General features: G+C 37.2%; 1 protein-coding gene across 8 annotated transcripts in view; it reads right to left on the bottom strand.

Moving 5' to 3' along the window:
• Positions 1 to 3,460: 3,460 nt before the first annotated feature.
• Positions 3,461 to 17,884, bottom strand: part of NMU (neuromedin U) — a 198,925-nt gene continuing 184,501 nt past the window's right edge. For 5 of the 8 annotated variants that reach the window (XM_045881112.3, XM_064584509.1, XM_064584510.1 and 2 more), the window contains 7 exons: positions 14,962 to 15,021; positions 13,307 to 13,336; positions 13,164 to 13,214; positions 11,498 to 11,572; positions 7,776 to 7,823; positions 6,689 to 6,728; positions 3,461 to 3,615 (listed from right to left, as the gene is read on the bottom strand). In XM_045881112.3, coding sequence (XP_045737068.1) covers positions 6,693 to 6,728; positions 7,776 to 7,823; positions 11,498 to 11,572; positions 13,164 to 13,214; positions 13,307 to 13,336; positions 14,962 to 15,021 — 300 coding nt within the window. In that variant the 3' untranslated portion in view covers positions 3,461 to 3,615; positions 6,689 to 6,692. Of the gene's footprint in view, positions 3,616 to 6,663; positions 6,729 to 7,775; positions 7,824 to 11,497; positions 11,573 to 13,163; positions 13,215 to 13,306; positions 13,337 to 14,961; positions 15,022 to 17,884 lie in introns of all 8 variants that reach the window. The other 3 variants (XM_064584507.1, XM_064584506.1, XM_064584508.1) reach the window with 3 other exon arrangements.

Raw genomic sequence — 17,884 nt, forward strand, 5'->3', positions numbered from 1 at the left:
AGACAATGCAACTACTGGGTTTCCGCTCTGATCTTTTTTTTTTAAGGTAAGGGAGCAGAATATTTAAATTGAATTACACTGGGGCTAAAGTTGCTGGTCTGTTTCTCAAGTCAGAAATAGTGCAGCAGTCCAGCTCCAAGGACACAGGTGTGAAACACAATCCTCAAACACTCTGAATGCTTCCCCCCAGTGACAAACCGAAGTCTCGAATGTTGAAAAATGGTGTTCTCCTGGAGTCAATCCGGACTCCCCTCAAACCTCGACAAAGACGCACGCAAAATTTAGCTCGTACCAGGACAAATGTTAGAAGCCACCCATTGCGGGCCGCCCCCCACCTTGGTGCTCACTGTAGGCCCAGACGGGGACTCCCCTGGGTGCCCACCTGCATGGTGTTCCCCTTCGCCCCTCGCGTGCCGGCGTCGTCCTGCCCCTGGCGAAGGACTCCTGACTCACACCGAAGTCTCCTTCCAGGTGGGAGCCAGCCAGGCCTAGCGGTTGCCACCGCCCAAGGGGAGGGGGAGGGGAGAGCAAGGGCCTCCTACGCATGCGCGCCAGCGGGTGCAGCTTTGTTGCCAGGCAACGTGGAGGCGCAGCCTGGCGGGGTTGCTGTGGGTACAGATGCACCAGGTCCGGGCCATCTAGCCTAAGCGGTGCCTCACCTGTTTGCAGTCTAGTACTGGTGCTCGTGTTCTTCCCACCCTTCCTTCCACCACCACCGAATCAAGTTGTTTCAGAGCCTCTGGCACCCTTCAACCCCGGAGTCCTATCTTCATGGAGAAATAACAAAATCCTGGGGAGAGAACGCTCCAGAGGAGGGCTTCCTAACCCGGAGCCCATAGCCTATATTTGGATGGATTTTAAGGGATCCCTAGCCCACAGCCCCCAATTGTACATAATTTTGTTGTATGTGTACATTTGTTGGTTGGGGGAGGGCGTAGGAACTGGGGGTTTAGGACCAGAACTTTCATCAGATGCTCAATGGCTTTCCACCCCCATATTAAAAACCCACTCACTGCCTTAGAAGACAGGAACTCTGGCTTTAGGTAGGAAACCTAGACAGTCGGGTTCCTTGGCGGTTAGGTTAAGTAAAGTATGTTTGCTGGGAGCTGCCAGGAATGGGAGGAAAACATTTGATGTTATCACCAAATAAGGTTATATACATGGTCACAGAAGTCTACTGATAGGATTTGGAAAAGAAGAAAAAAATGTTTTTAGTGACGCAATTTTAAACTTGGGTTCAGTATTGGACCACTTCATGTGTAGTGCCCAGTTAATATTTAATACAAATCCTGTACTCCTGGGAGCCTATATATTTTGTTGTGTTTGTATATAAAATATTAATTTGTTAAATATAAAATATTTTAAAGCATCCCACAATTTTTGTAACCATGTTTTGGTATTTTTTCTGCCTTTTTTTTTTTTTTTAAATATCCTGGGAGCCCTGAAAAATGTAAATGATTTAAGTCTCTCTGTATTTCTAAGAGGCCCTGGGAACTGCTTAAATTAATATTTGATTCCCTTTTATTTTGACAATCCAAAATCCACGCTAGTTGAATTACCACTGTGTGTAGCACTAACTAATGTTGCCCTATATATTTGTGGCTTTAGAGCAGGAGGCCCTCGAGCCTCTCAAGTCCCCATCTTTCAAAGCAATTCATTTTTAAAATTTTTTGTCTTCTTCCTTACATTCTTTGCATGGGTTGACAAGAAGTGAAATTCAGGGACTTTGTTAGTAAAAGGCATAATTTAAGCTGTAATTATTTTTTTATTTTTTTTATTTTTTGAAGATTTTATTTATTTATTTGACACAGAGAGAGACGGCGAGAGAGGGAACACAAGCAGGGAGAATGGGAGAGGGAGAAGCAGGCTTCCCGCCAAGCAGGGACCCCGATGTGGGACTCAATCCCAGGACCCGGGGATCATGACCTGAGCCGAAGGCAGACACTTAACGACTGAGCCACCCAGGCGCCCCTTAAGCTGTAATTATTGGTCGGCATTAGAAGATAAAGCTTTGTGAGGGTCTCTACCCTGAAGAAGTTAAGACAATCCTACCCACTCTAGAGCCAACCTCCCCTAATCAGCCAGCCTGCTTGGTGGTGGAGGAGGTTATCCAAGAGGGGAGTCAGAAGGGAAAAATCCAGGGATAATCTCAGCATCCATCTGAGGTTAATTCTGTGTCCAATAAACACTGATTTTGATGTCAAAAGTTTTCCAAGTGTGTTCATGATCCTCTACTAGTGAGATTTTCTTTCTGGCAATGGACAAGACTGGTTGCCTTTCAGATATTGCAGGGTAAAGTGACTTTTTTTAAAGATAAATTGAACACTATTAGGTGGTAGAAAAAGCTAAACCCTGATATTTTTGTAGCAATCAGACATCTCTCGGTAGATAAATCAGAACTTGCTTACTGGACTATTTTGATGGATAATGGCCAAATTCTCCAACTAGTGTAGTTTTAGTTGGTAGTCACATTCTAAGATAGTTAGCTCCTGGACTCTATGGGATTTATAAGAGCTGGTGATTTTGTCACTGATGAAATCCAAATAGGATGAACTAAAATAGCTCATTAAAACTCAACTCTCTTCTGAGTGCCTTTAATAAAAATAAAAAAAGAGCATGTGTGTCAGTACAGTTGACCCTGAACCACACAGGGGTTAGGAGGACCCCCTGCACAGTCAAAATCTCCCAGACTTAACTGCTAATAGCCTACTGTTGACCAGAAACCTTACGAATAACATAGTCAATGAGCACATATTTTGTATATATATTATATGCTGTATTCTTACAATAAAGTAAGCTAGAGAAAAGAAAATGTTATTAACAAAATAGTAAGAGGAAATAGGGGCACCTGGGTGGCTCCGTCAGTTGAGTGTTCCTTTGACTCTTGATTTCGGCTTAGGTCATGATCTCAGGGTTGTGGAATTGAGCCCCAAGTTGGGCTCCCCACTCAGCAGGGAGTCTGTTTGAGATACTCTCTCTCCCTCCCCCTTCCGCCCCCCATTTGTGTGCACACACTCTCTCTCTCTCAAAATAAATAAATTATTTTTAAAAATAAGAGGAAATACACTTACTGTACTGTACTGTATTTTTTGAAAAAAGTCCATGTATAGGTGGATCTTGCAGTTCAAACCTGTGTTGTTCAAGGGTCAACTGTACTGTCAAAAGCTGCATGGATCTAAGGAACATCATTATTTAGAGCTTTATTACATAAGAAAAAAATATTTTAAGATGCTTTTAAAATTGTCAACAAATTGGGGCGCCTGGGTGGCTCAGTCATTAAGCATCTGCCTTCAGCTCGGGTCATGATCCCGGGGTCCTGGGATCGAGCCCCACATCAGGCTCCCTGCTTGGCGGGAAGCCTGCTTCTCCCCCTCCCACTCCCCCTGCTTGTGTTCCCTCTCTTGCTGTGTCTCTCTCTCTGTCAAATAAATAAAACCTTTAAAAAAAAATTGTCAACAAATTAAACATAATCTCAACCAACTTTTATTGAGAATGTTTACAACACAGGGATTCTCAAACATGATAAGTTTAACAAGGATTGTTTCTGAGAAGAAAAAAAAAATGTTAACATTTTGCATTTCCTGGTGCCACTTCTGTGGAAAACAGTTGGTTATCCTGTATAAAAAGAAAAATTAGATTTAGAGTCAAGTATAAGTGAGTATGTGAAGGTGTGTATGTAATGTTAGTATACAGATGTTTCTATAAAAATTTCTTCATGTATGAAAAAATTGACATCAGAGAGATTTCTCAGCTATTCTTCAGTCTGTATATTTTTAGCTATTAATCTCTCTCTGAAAGAACACTTATTCTGTATGTCTGTATTTTCCAAAATTTTACAGTATTTAACTATAGAAAGTGGTTTCCTAAAGTTCATTGATGCCAGTAAGAGTTATGAATAAAGGGCGCCTGGGTGGCTCAGTTGTTTAAGCGACTGCCTTCAGCTCAGGTCGTGATCCTGGAGTCCCGGGATCGAGTCCCGCATCGGGCTCCCTGCTCAGCAGGGAGTCTGCTTCTCCCTCTGACTCTCCCCCCTCTCATGCTCTCTATCATTATCTCTCTCTCTCTCAAAAAAAAAAAGATTTATGAATAAAGTATTTCAAAAGTTGCAGTTACTCCTCACGTATTTCTTTCCTTTTGTGCAATTAAATCATCCTATTTTATGTCTAACCATTTTCTAAGTAAATATAAATCCTCAGGACAGAGCAAGACCTCAGATAATCAGATGAGAAAAACAAAGAAAAAATGATTATTGAACTGTTCCGCTACTGACAAAATAAAATGAAATCTTAAGTGAGCTAGTCCGTGTAAGCCTTAATCTTGAAAAAAATCCAAATAAAGCTATTTTCCTCAAAGAGAAGTTTTTACTCAATTAACCAAATCGCGGATTAAATTCTATTTCACGTTTGTGAGCACTCTACCACTTGGTTTGGTGTTATGAGCACAGACATTTTTTCCATTTAGTATTAAACTATTTTTTGGTTTCACATTTTATAAATGTCTCTACTTTGTAATATTATAAAAGATAGCTTCTTTTCCATTATCCTTTTGTTCTTAGTGCCTTAAAAAAAGGGAAAAAATTTTGAAATAAATAAATAAATAAATAAAGGAAAAAATTAAGAATATATTTGCTCCTATTTCTGATGTGAACAGGCCTTTGCTGAAACAGGAATTAATGCCAAATATAGTCTGAAAATTTAAGTTCCTAATTATGTCCCATGAACACATTAAATTTTTTCTTCACTTTTTCAATATATTTGTCTCTTTTATTTCTGTCTTATCTGAGTTGGCTAATGTATAAGAACTGCATTAAATAAAAGGTGACAGATTATTTTTGTTTTGTTCCTGACAACAGAAATTCTCCAAAGTGTTTTACTATGAAGACTGCTACTGACTTTGAGACCATTATATAAATCATGTTAATAAAGATTCATCTCTTTCTATAAGATGTTCTTTTAAAACAGCAGACATTGATGTGGAATTTTGAGATGATTAAATAATTTTTCTTCTAATAGTGAAAATATTTTAACAGATCTCCTAATGTTTAACCATCCTGAGTTGTTAGAACAAACTTCATTTCTATGGAGTTATATGATTTTAAAAATATACTGCTGAATACAATTTACTAATATTTCTTTAACATTTTGCATTGATATTTATAAATAGGATTACTTACAGTTTCCTTTTTTATACTACTTTTATAAGGTTTTGGTATTAGTATTGCTGGCTGCATAAAAAATATTTTGAGATTTTCTTCTGTGTCTGAGCTACAAAAATTCAAAATCTATTGGTCTACTACTTTTAAGGGGGGAGTTCCTAGATAATGTTTTCAATTTTTTTCCATGGTCATTAGTCTGTTCAGAGGGTTTTTTTTTTTTCTTTCTTCTGACATCAATTTTGGAAGTACCTACTTTACTAGACAATCTTCCATTTTATTCAGGTTTTCAAACTGATAGGCACAGAGATTTGCAAAGTACTGTTTTATGATTTCCATTTCTTCTATATCTGTTTTAATTTCCTTACTTTCATTTATATGTTTGTATATTTATGGTTTCTCTTTTTTCTTGATCAAGGTAGGCTAATTAGGTTAGTTTATTTTATTTTATTTTTTGCAAATAATTGGATTTTGCTTTACCAGTTCTTCTATTTTACTATTTTATAATGTATTAATTCCATTTTTCATTTTATAATTTTCTTCCTTTTGCTGTCCTGAGGTTCACCTTGTTCTTTTTTAACTTTTTGAACTACATCCCCTTAATTCACTCATCTTTCTTGCTTGATAGCATTTAAAGCCTTGAATTTTCTACTGAATATGGCTTTGGCAGAGTCCCATAAGTTTTAACATGCAATGTTTTTATTATCTCTTTATTTTCTGGATATTGTATAATTTTTGGTATTACCTTCATTAGTTAGAAATAGTGCATTTTTATTTTTGTTTCTATGAGAAAATACTAAGAATTTTAACATTCTTAAGCTAACTATGTATTTAAAGGTTGAGATAGTGATATGAAAAAAATATTTGCAAAAATATGTTAAGCATAGAATCTGCATTTAAGATTACATGAAGTTAATAGAATATTCTTTTATTTGTGTGGTATAAATTTATCAATCTGCATTTGGGTTTAATTTCAAAATTCACAGGCTAATAAGATATTAGGATTAACATATTTATTAAATATGTAGGGCCACCCATATATCTACTATACTCCAGACTTGATGTGGAAACTCTGTGAGTCCTAAAGTAGAAGTCATGTTCTTATGTCTTTCCACATTTTCTTAGTTCTCTAGAAGTGGTAAATCACAGCTTTTATAAAGAATCTTTGAATACAGGTCACTTGGAAGGCAGAAATGCATTCAATCTGTAAGTTCTGGCCCATTATTGTGGACACTGATTAAGAACACAATCCCTGACATATTACTTGCACGACAAATGATGATAAGGTCAATGTTTACAAAACCAGTGAGGACTATTGTGGCATAGTCCGAGGAACATGGACAAAGCAAATCTGGCCCTAAAATACTGACATTTTCCATCATATAAAGCCCCCATTGCCCCTATAACAGTAGTATGTATATAGAATATTAATGTACACATGCAATCAAGTAATAGAAATATACAGACATAGTTTAATTTGTGAATATCTGAAAATGACAGAAATTTCCAACCTGGGTTGAATTGGGAAGTGCATACCATTTTAAATGTAACCTTCTGAACTTCTTCCATTGCGTGGCTAGAAAAATAATAAATAAGAAATAAATCAGTGTAACTAAGGAGTGAAGTTAACTTTCATACAAAGCAACCTAATGATTTTGATGGGTGTTATTATTTCTTCTTTTATCTAGTTTTGTTCTTCCTTCCATCCATTCTCCAATTTGTTGTTAGAATTCGTTTCCAAAATGCAAATCTTACCATATGGCTCTTCTTAGCCTAACAATAAAGTTGAAATTCCTTAGTTAACTATTTCACTGGCTAATTCCTGTTGATTCTTCAAATTCAGCCCTTAAAGCCTTCTCTGTACTCCTCCACTCTCTGGCCTGGGTTAAATACCTTTCTTTTAGAAACCTCAGCCCCTGGAATGAAGGTGCATTTAACATAGTATTTTGTATTTGTTTATTTATCAATTTTCTCTATTAGACTGTAAACTCTTAGAGCATAAGAATGGAATCCTATCTATCTGTATGCTTCTAGTCTTTGCAACATTGCCTAGCACCCAGTAGAAATTCAAAAAACTTGCTAAATGAATGAATAAAAAATCTCTGGTAATATAGTAAGGATACAAACATTTTAGAAAGTAAAGCTCCTTAGAAAGAAACTATATTTTGTACACAATTTGGACAAACAAAATACTAAATGCAATTACAAAGTTTTGTCTACTTACAACCTCCAGTATAGTTGATTCTTTTACTTTTAAAAACTTATGAAAATAGTCATAACTCTTCCAGTCTCCTGAATCAAATATTTAGTAAATGATTCTTTGGAACTTAAGGAGTAATGCATCTTTAAGACACTCATTTCCTACACATGAAATTTTATAGAACTAAACTGTTTAATAGGTGAATGTCACTTGGGGTATTTACAAACATTAGTGGATTAAAGAAAAGATCAGAGATACCATAATATTAAAACAATACAGTGGGGGAAGAAGTGAATCTCAGACTAGAACACCTGATTTCAAATATCTATACACAAACTTAAAAACTTAATGTAAATAAATGCACAGTGTATTTTTTCAATTTTAATGTTGAGTGATTTTTTTTTAAATACGGTATTTGCATACCCTGAACAAAAACTGTCTTCGAATTTGGATAGGACCTTGGAATTCTTCCTGGAAGAGAAAATGAGGGCATTACACATCAACAAACAGTAAAAATAAGTGCAAATTGTTATTGCATTCTTAGTGAAACTCCAAGTTACTTTCATCTACCATAGTTTAAAAGGAGGGAATCAAGGACTTGAGTATATAATTCCTATCAATAAGGAATCTTTGAATGTATACCTGAGGAATTTTCACCTAGCAATATCACCAGAATGTTGCATTTTAAAATAATTTCCTAGGGGCAGCTGGCTGACTCAGCCGGTAGAGCAGGCAACTCTTGATCTCAGGGTCATGAGTTCGAGCCCCATGTTGGGGGTAGAGTTAACTTAAAAAATTTTTTTTAAATAAAATAATAAAATAATTTCCTTATCAACATAACAGCTTCTAGGAAGTTTGTCAGTTGTATGTCTATTCATCAATAAGTAGAATGAGAAATGACAGTTCATAGATAATTAGCTTATTTAAAATCTCCTCTCAGCATTTTGTTACAATGAAATAGTTTCCTTAAGATACATATTGTATGTGCTACCACATGAACAGGGAAAAATATAAAATAGAATCATGCCAGAGCTAAAACACATCTAAAACACTTCCTATATTTCTATAGGAATTGAAATTGAAATTGAGGGACAACTTTGGTAAACTACATTCAGGGAGATTTGAGTAGATTTTCCCAATATTCTCCATATTCACAGAAATGATAATGAAAAATATACCAAATAAGAACAAACCAATTTCTCATAATGGGTATATTTTGAAGTGGTTCTTTTCTTAAAACATTTCATTTTAAACAATGGAAAGATTTAACGTTTTATGGTTTCCACAAAATAGGTTCTTATAGTTTCTTATTTTCAACAACTACTTCTTATAAAAGTATCAGGTTGGCGGGGCGCCTGGGTGACTCAGTCGTTAAGCGTCTGCCTTTGGCTCGGGTCATGATCCCAGGGTCCTGGGATCCAGCCCCGCATGGGGCTCCCTGCTCAGTGGGAAGCCTGCTTCTGCCTCTCCCACTCCCCCTGCCTGTGTTTCCTCTCTCGCTGTGTCTCTCTCCATCAAATAAATAAATAAATAAATACATCTTAAAAAAAAAAAATCAGGATGGCAATCATTATGAAATTTGTCATCAAAGCCTTTTGAAATTATTCCATAATGTAAGTATAATAAAATTTTTAAATTCTAAGAAATGGCTCTGACATCTATAAAATTCTGAAATTCCATATTAATTTGGGGTGCCTGGTTGGCTCAGTTGGAACAGCATGTGACTTGATCTCAGGGTCATGAGTTCGAGCCCCACATTAGGTGTAGAGATTACCTAAATAAATAAACTTAAAAAAAAACCTTCAAAATCCTTGCTTTACAAGTAATATATCTTAAATTCTCAATATTTTGTACCTAATTCTCATCCTGACTATATACTCCCCAAATTACGTAATATTTTAAAATGTACACTTAGAAACTATATATTTATATGCTTATATAAGAAAAGTTATATATGTTATTTTAAACAGGAAAAAAAGGCAGGGAAAAATATAACTGAAATAGTGTCCAATTTTAAAACTTTCAAGCCCAAACATACAGGTCTTTTTAGTCTTCTTATTGGAGAAAGAATTTGGGAAGTAGAAATAAAAAAGCTGTGGGGATGGAAGTGAGGATGTCTAACAAAAAATGTTTAAGAAAAGTGTCTGAATGCACTAAGATCTGAAAACTCATTTTCTTTAAGAACACAAAACATTTCACTATCAAAAATCTGTTTTAAAATTAGGTGACTTAGGCCCAGCAAAGCTAACACTCTACTGTAATTTTTTTCTATTTGTGTCTTACATTCTTTTCCTTCATCAGTTCCTATGAAACTTGGCTTGTTGCAAAATACTTTTAGGAGTTGTTTGTCCAACAGGATAGACTGCTAAGTCAGAGGTTATATATTCCTAGTTTTCTGGAAATATAGTCTCACTCAAAGTGGAACATTCAAAGACCCAAACAGGCCACAATACTGAGTGTTTAGCTCTAGTAAACAATGACACTGGAGTGATATAGTAAACTAATAATTTGTTGGTGTATTTTAAGAAACTGGATCTTTAAATTGAAATCTTACACTTTTCATCAGTCAAGCAAAATCTTCGGAAAGTAAAAGTTAATTCCAAAAAGCATATATTACTTCTAGGATGTTTCTTGACAACGAATTTTATTCATTTTTTCATACTGAAAATCCTAAAATTTTAAGAGGCTATTACAATTCCTCTTACATTTCTTATTCAAGTTGGCAGCAGATTTTGTCTTCCTTGATGGAAGCTTAGTTTAAGAATGTGAAGAATTTAGTAAGGAAATAGTGACCATAAAAATAAATTTTGAGGAATTTATTTGCCTAAACTGTATGCATTTTTTAAAAGTACTTGAAGACCATTGGTAGTATTTTAAGAATAAAATTAACATGGTACTTAAATTAAGGGAAAATCTAACAATAAAATAAGAGAAGCCTGGCTGGCTCAGTCGGTGGAGTGTGCCACTCTTGATTTCGGGGTTGTAAGCCCCATTGTGTGTAGAGATCACTTAAAATCTTTTAAAGAAATAATAGAAGTATCCTAGATTAGACAATAAAAAGACAGCATAGTGAAAAAAGTATTTGCCTAGACTAGAAGTCAGAAAACTGCTGTAATCTCTAACCTCACTTACCAGCATGGTCTTGGAAAACACCTTTATTCTGAGTTGTTCCCCTTTTAGCAAACTGAGGATAACAATACTTGTTTGTTTGTTTGAAGATTTTATTTATTTATTTGACACAGAGAGAGAGAGTGAGCACAAGCAGGGGGAGCGGCAGGCAGAGGGAGAAGCAGGCTTCCCACTGAGCAGGGAGCCCAATGCGGGGCTCCATCCCGGGACCCTTGGATCATGACCTGAGCTGAAGGCAGACGCTTAACCTGCTGAGCCACCCAGGTGCCCCTGGGGATAACCATACTTGTATAAGTACTAACAGAGCTGCCAAAAGAATAAACTGAGGTAATGTAAGACTTAAAACTATAAAGCATTACAACAATGTAAGGCATTACTTAAAAATAATACCTAGAAACTTTCATCAATGAAAGAGTTAAAAATTCTTTTTAAATGACAATAAAAACTCCACAATCTCTAGTTAAAAACCTGTTAAAACCCAGTTGTATTCCTCTTAAACAGATACTGGATTTGGGCCATATTTCTGTTTAATTGTGAAAAACCCAAAATGCCTGAGTTTAGTTTCTGATCTATTTAGTTCACAAGCCTTACTCTTCCTAACATCTTCCTAACATAGAAAGCTTACCATCCTAGCCAACAGCCAACCTGTTCACCGAGGGGCGGTAAACTGTCCTTCATCTTTTCTCCTGTTCCTACCTAAGGACTAGGCACGTTGCTCTGTCCTTTCCTTAAGCCAAGAATAGGTTTCCTCACTGGGAGGGTCATGGCCCTTGGAAGGGAATGTAACCTCAGCTTCCCTCATTGCCCTCAGCTTGGATCTGAGGGGACGTAATATGGGGAGGGGGAATGAGATTCTCTTTTCTTCCTGAGTGAAAACACTTCTGCAAACAGATGCTCTTCTTTAGGGTGTTTATGTCAGGCTTATCCTGAAAAAGAGTGTCTTCTACATCACCACAACTGGGAATTAACAGCCCCACAAAGAGTGGCAAAGCAAGCATGCAGTTTGTGTTACATACGTCCAGTCTGAATCTCTTCATTCTTCTCTCATGCAGTTGAGGAACAAGCTGCAGTAACGGATGCACGACAGACGACTGAGAGACACGAACACACACACACGTGATGAGCACAAAATCTTCTCAGCATTGGGCATAAAGACGGTTTCCTATTTGTTTGGTTTTGGTTTTGGTTTTACCCACTCTACTTGCTCCAGACAAAAAAGAACAAGAAAGATGTTATGTAATGTAGCCCTTTGAGAGCACTTCAAAGAACATGGAGAATAAGCCAAGAGATTGAAAAAAATGTGGTAGCTCTATGCTAGGATCTTGTCATTATGCTGAAGAAACACTTTCCTTAGGGCCTCAGCCCCATCATCAGCTGCCAGCAAGTAAATCAACCGCCTGCATCTCTCTGAGAGGCAAAAGGCTGTCTGCTTCCAGACTTAGGCAAAATGGTTTGGACAGATGAAACCAACTCCGTGAGAATCAGTTTTCTGCTATGAAAATGTTTGTCTGGAAGATTATCTGGTACACACATCTGGGAATCTCCTTCACAAAATATATATTGTATTTAAAACTGAACATATGGAACAAGACAACAGGGGACACGAAAAGTGACAAATGTGTCATTGATAGCGAAAAATGTGACTAAGATACATTTTCTCAAAATGTAAAGATGTCAAGCAGAAGAAAATGAAAGTACATTTGAGACGTGTGGATACCTGATAGTTTCATTTTAAAGGCATGGCTTGAATTGAACCTTCTCACAAATATTAAATTCAAATTTATCAAATGGATTACTTTAAGTCCTATATGATGGTTATTTGTTAACCAATTCATCCTAACATTCAACTCCTCATACATAAGAATATTCAATATGACAAACATTTAAAACTGAGTTTATATTAGTTACCTTTTCATAGGTACACGTATATTTAAAATACACTATGCTCCTCATTCCCTAAATTGGTCCATGGGAGTGAGTCACAAGCATAGAAGGAATATTATAGTTGAATAATTACTAAGCATTCCAGATTGAAACACCAGAATAGCCTTTTAAAAATCCATGCATATAAAAAGAAAAACTACCACTAAAACCACACAATTTAGGAGTGAACTGAATTCATGTTACTGGTATCTGGCTAATCTTAGTAAATTCTCACATTAAAAGCCTAATTACAAATAAGGAGAGCTGAAGAATAGAAGTGGATATTTCTAGTTATATTTAATGACATTTTTGGCAATCATCTTTCTTTTAAGATAATTCTTAAAATGATTTTGGTTAAATCTGTTTTTTCCTTGTACTAATTGATATCTAAACCAATATGTTTTACTTAATCATTTGTGCTTTTTTTTTGCACCTAGAATGTAAATTTCATAACAGGAGGGATTTCTTTTTTAATTTTCTATTTCATTTACTGCTGTATTTCTAGTACCTAGACTTGTGCTTGGCACATGTTTGGTACCCAGTAAATAACTGTTGAATGAATGAATAAACTTAATGTACATGTAGTTATTAAGATATAAAATAAACTAAATGTATAATAAATATTGAATTCCATTTATTTATCCACATATAAACTTTTAAAGGAAAAAGCATGAATTCTGACCTAGCTCTATTAAACTGCAAAAACAGATTTAAAAAAAATACTAGTGATTACTAATAAGAAGTAATTCTACACCTTACCACAACATTTGAATTGCCCAATTTCCGTGTCTTCGAATAATGAAATAAGAACTGTTAAAAAAAAAGGTAGTTAGATTTACTATAGATGGTTACTGGTTTCATTTATTATTTTTTAGTGTATGTATTTATGGAAATCACCTTACCCTTTTGGTATTATCTTTTTCATCTGTTTCCTGTTGAAAAAAGAGAGAAATAAATATCATACATATAACATATTATAAAATTATAATATATAATATATAAAATACTATATTATTATATTATTGTAGTATATTATAATCATATACTATATGTAGTATAAAGTTTATAACATTATAAAATTTTTTAAACTGAAATTGGTTAAGCATATATTGCTCTAAAAATAAATGGGAAATTAATTACATATTATTTATAAGTAAACAATAAAATTAGAAACATCCTAATAGTTCAACAGTGGTGAAACAGGAAATTATGACATGATCGCATATTAAAATCCTGAGAGAAAAAGACTGTAAGGAATCACATCAAAATCCTTGTAGTTGTTACCACTAAATAATAAGATTGAGTTATTTTTGTCTTTTCCATAAATTTTTCAATATTCCTCTCTCCATCCAAAAATCTGTTTTATTAGAATGAGTCATATCATTCCTTTTTGTTGTTCTTTTTTGTTCTCATTTGCTTTTAATACAAAAAGAAACTCATGGGTGAGCACCATTGTCATTCCTTTTATCTTAATAAGGAAAAAAAGTCAATTAAGTGTTTTGGAAATAACACCACTAAAAACACTACAAAAATGCAGTTGTAAACACTTGTTTTAGTTTCAGAAACATTTATACTTTTAAAATATCAAGGTTTCTTTGGATTATTAAATGTGAAAACTCTGTAAGTCAGAATCCACCAATGATCATAGTTAGATTAGAATTATTAATGAAAAATGTAATTCTAAGCCTGTGGCTCTTTTCCTTAATAAAGTAGTTTGAAAATAAGTTCATCTATAGGATACAGAATACAATCTAAGGTACAGTGCATTATGCTATTTTTCAAGTTCTCACTTATCCTCATTCCAGGACAAAAAGTTCTCCTAGATGAATCGAATAATTTTACTAAGAAACCAAGGCATCACAGTAAGAATAAAATTTTCTTTTTTTTCTTTTCTTTCTTTTTTTCTATTTCCTTCTTTCTTTCTCTCTCTTTCTTTTTTTCGTCTTTCTTTTTTTAGGGAGAGAGAGTGCAGGGAGGGGGCAGGAGGGACAGAGGGAGAGAGAATTTTAAGCAGGCTCCATGCCCAGCAAGGAGCCCCAGGAGCCCAATGCAGGGCTCAATCTCACAACCCTGAGATCATGACCTGAGCTGAAATCAAGAGTCCAACGCTTAACCGACTGAGCCACCCAGGAGCCCCAGTAAGAATATAATTTTCAAACTGATGTTGACAATAAGTTTGCTTTTTTCATATTCTCTCTAATAAAGTACAATGTTTTAACCTCTAAGCTGCGACACATCAGTTCTCCAATTGTAGTATAAATTAGGAAGACAAAAAGAGCCAAAATGATCCCAAATTTCTCTCACCAGAACTAGAATATGTCTTATGAGGGGAGCATATGATTTTCTAATTAGATGATCGTAAACTCCATTATTATTGACGCGAAATTCTCAAACATCTGAGAAGCTGAAGTATTTGTTTCTTATCCAAAATCAACTTAGGCTCTTTTAGCTCTTCATGAAATGCTTCCTAAATTGGGTATATTTTCTTCCAGAAGGAATTCCATGGTATCACTGAGCAATTTTTTCCCCTACAAATAAAATACTATTTCAGCCTTACCTGGGGTTTTGGCAGAGTCCCCATAATTGTAATGCAAAGCTCCTCCAATGCATTGGATGCCTAATGAAAACGAGAAGATATATAGCCAAGCTTTTGCTTTCACAACATGTAGAAGATAGAACTGTCGAATGTTAGGAGCGCAAGGATATTCCAAAAACTCAGAATAGAATCCTTCTTGTGTCCCATTAAAACTCTGTAGGAATCCCTTGGTTTCTCTCATGACAAAAACTTGGCTCCTAAAAGTAAAACCTTCCTTGCAACCGGGGGAGGGGGGGGGGAATGTTGTATGCGGGACATATGCGTGGATCAAGGCTTCCACTGTGGTCCAGATACATAGTTCTCAGTACTAGCTAAGTGTCCATGAAATTCTATGACTGAGAGAAACTAGAACAGGGCCAAAAGAGGGATTATTCTTCCCGGCTTGTAGCAGAGTCTGAATCCACATGCCAAAGCTGTGAGCCTCACTGAATATTACTCATTATTGGCTAATTTGAAAATCCTGCGATGGCTCGCAAACAATGGGAGTTGGAGGGGAAGAAGCCGCACACCGTGCACCTAATGTGAGTTACCACCCTTCCAGGCTGCTGACTGCACACCCCAGGATCAGGTTTTTCAAAGCATCTGAGCACAGAAGTAGGGCAGGGCTCCCTGTGGTTAGGAGCCAGCTGGGTGTGGTGAGGAGTAACACAAATGGACAAGCAGGGGCGAAACCTGCTTTGCACAGAATTCAGCACACTAGCACCATGAACAATTGATTACTGAATAAATGCATAGAAGTACCGAGGAGCTGGAACAGGGCTGGGGGGTGGGGAGCCATATAATTCGTAGTTAAAAACATGGGTTATGGAGCTGAGGAGCCAACTCTAAAGCAGTGCAAGTCCCAGTTCTGCTCTTCAGCTGTGACACCCTGGGCTGGTTACCTAACCTCTCTAAACTTCAGTGTCTTCAGCTGCAAGGCGGGGTTGACAACATCACTTCGGAGGGTTCTTGGAAGGATTAAGTGTAGGTAGAGCTCTTAGCACAGTGCCAGGTACATGGCAGTTAACAATAATAGCAATAAAGAATGTGTGGTCTGTAAAGCTGGATTTACAGCTGCAGTTACTCTTAATTTCGAAGACATGCCATAAAGGATTGTTCGGGGCCGCCGAGGGTCTCGCCCTTGCAACAACAGTGCATGTAGACAGGGTGGCTTATAGCTAGGGATCCAGATGGAGTCCTGAACCAGCTTCTCTGAGCATCCTCCCCAGCGCATCAGAGGTCTGCTTTGTTCTCTTCCATTTGTTTGCCTGCCATGCACATTGTGGTGATATTTAGGAATAATATGATTTGGCTCCTATTTATGTAGTGCTTCAATAAATTGCAAAATACTTTCATATACCTAATTCGCATTCTGTCCTTAAAACACAGCTGTGAGATATACAGGACAGGAAGGGTTGTTCCCGTGTGTGAAGGAAGTGGCCAATAGTTGGTCCAGTGTAGACATGGGAGCTTGGCCATCGACATCCCTGTATTTCCTTGGCATTGACTGTTAAGCCTATGGCCAGGGAATTGGATGAGAGAAAGAGTAACACTGATACACTCCTTCCCACTTTTTCTCTTCAGGACTGGGTACATAAGTCACCCCATAAAAATCTGGAAACATTCCTGAAACCTCCTTTTACGGCCCATCTAGAAATGCTGTAAAACACAAAACAATAAAAAGAAAGTATCTAGTGATGTCATGCGTCTCTTAACACACAGAAGAATAAATTTAGTGTTTCCTGAGAACACAGCTTTGAAGCCAGACAAGGCTTGGCAACAAGACTGAAGTTTGATGGAAAAAGTTTCAAAACATGTTGCATTTTCTCCAGCTATTCTTCTCATGCAGCCATTATTCTCTGCGCTACAACTAACTTTTCTTTAAGGATTTTTCTTACACTAAGGTTTTAATATATTTTTTTAAATTTGTGGACCTTAAAGATCCTTTCTTCCCTATTCGGTAAAAATGTTTTGAATGTGAATGCTCTGTATGTGAATGTTCGCATAATCACATAAATAATAAAATCATAGTTAATGCGAAAAGTAATGATTTTTAAAAGTTGTATCAGTAAATGTAAACGGTTCCATAGTAAATTTACCAGAGCTCTCCTCAAAAGGTGCACAGTCTCCAAATTCGGTAAAAGCTTCGTCTGGCTTCATGGTGTCTAGATGAGCGTTTTAAATTCATCCTTTTAGTACTGAAGACATAAAATGATTCTGAGGGTGTTCCTGAATTTTAAATACAATGCAGAAGCTTATATGCCGATTAACATCCATCCTATGTTCTATAGCCATCAGTGCTCCTCCAGCGACTTGAAACATCGTTCAGAAATGTCATCCGTTGTGATCCCGGTCTTGCTTTGCCATCCAACGCCACGAGCTGCTGCGCGTGCTCGCCTGCAGATGGGCGTGGGTTGAGGCAGGAGGAAGGTAGCGCTTCTCCTCATTGCAAGCTGCTTCTCCCCAGGGGCCGGGACGGCGCTCGGGGAGGGCCACGTGACCGTGGCGTGGGGAGGGCCACGTGACCGTGGCGTGGCCCCTCAGCCAGACCACGTAGGGCTTACGCCCCAGGCACACCGCTGACTGCTCGGAAAGAGGCTGAGCGGAGAGCCTCTGCTGAGCCCTCCTCTCGGTCCAGGAAACTTGTGCTTCGGATGAAGAAAGGCAGCCCCCGGACGCTGACTCTGCGCCACCCACACCAGGAAGTAGAGCCGCAGAGATGGCATCCCGAGGGCCCGCTTACCGTCAACGCCTCACGCTTCCACATACAGGAGCTAGACGAACACTCCTCACTTCTCAACCCTCTCCGAACTCTTCCCTGGGGGAAGAGGAGGGAGTCCCCTGACCGATGACCGGGAGGAGGCAACCGGGCAGGCTCCGTTCAGCCCTTTCCTCCTAGGGAGCC

This window comes from Mirounga angustirostris, unplaced genomic scaffold, assembly GCF_029215605.1.
Source record: "Mirounga angustirostris isolate CCGP_5_RB_7025 unplaced genomic scaffold, mMirAng1.0.hap1 SCAF_2, whole genome shotgun sequence".
Classification (NCBI taxonomy): Eukaryota; Metazoa; Chordata; class Mammalia; order Carnivora; family Phocidae; genus Mirounga; species Mirounga angustirostris.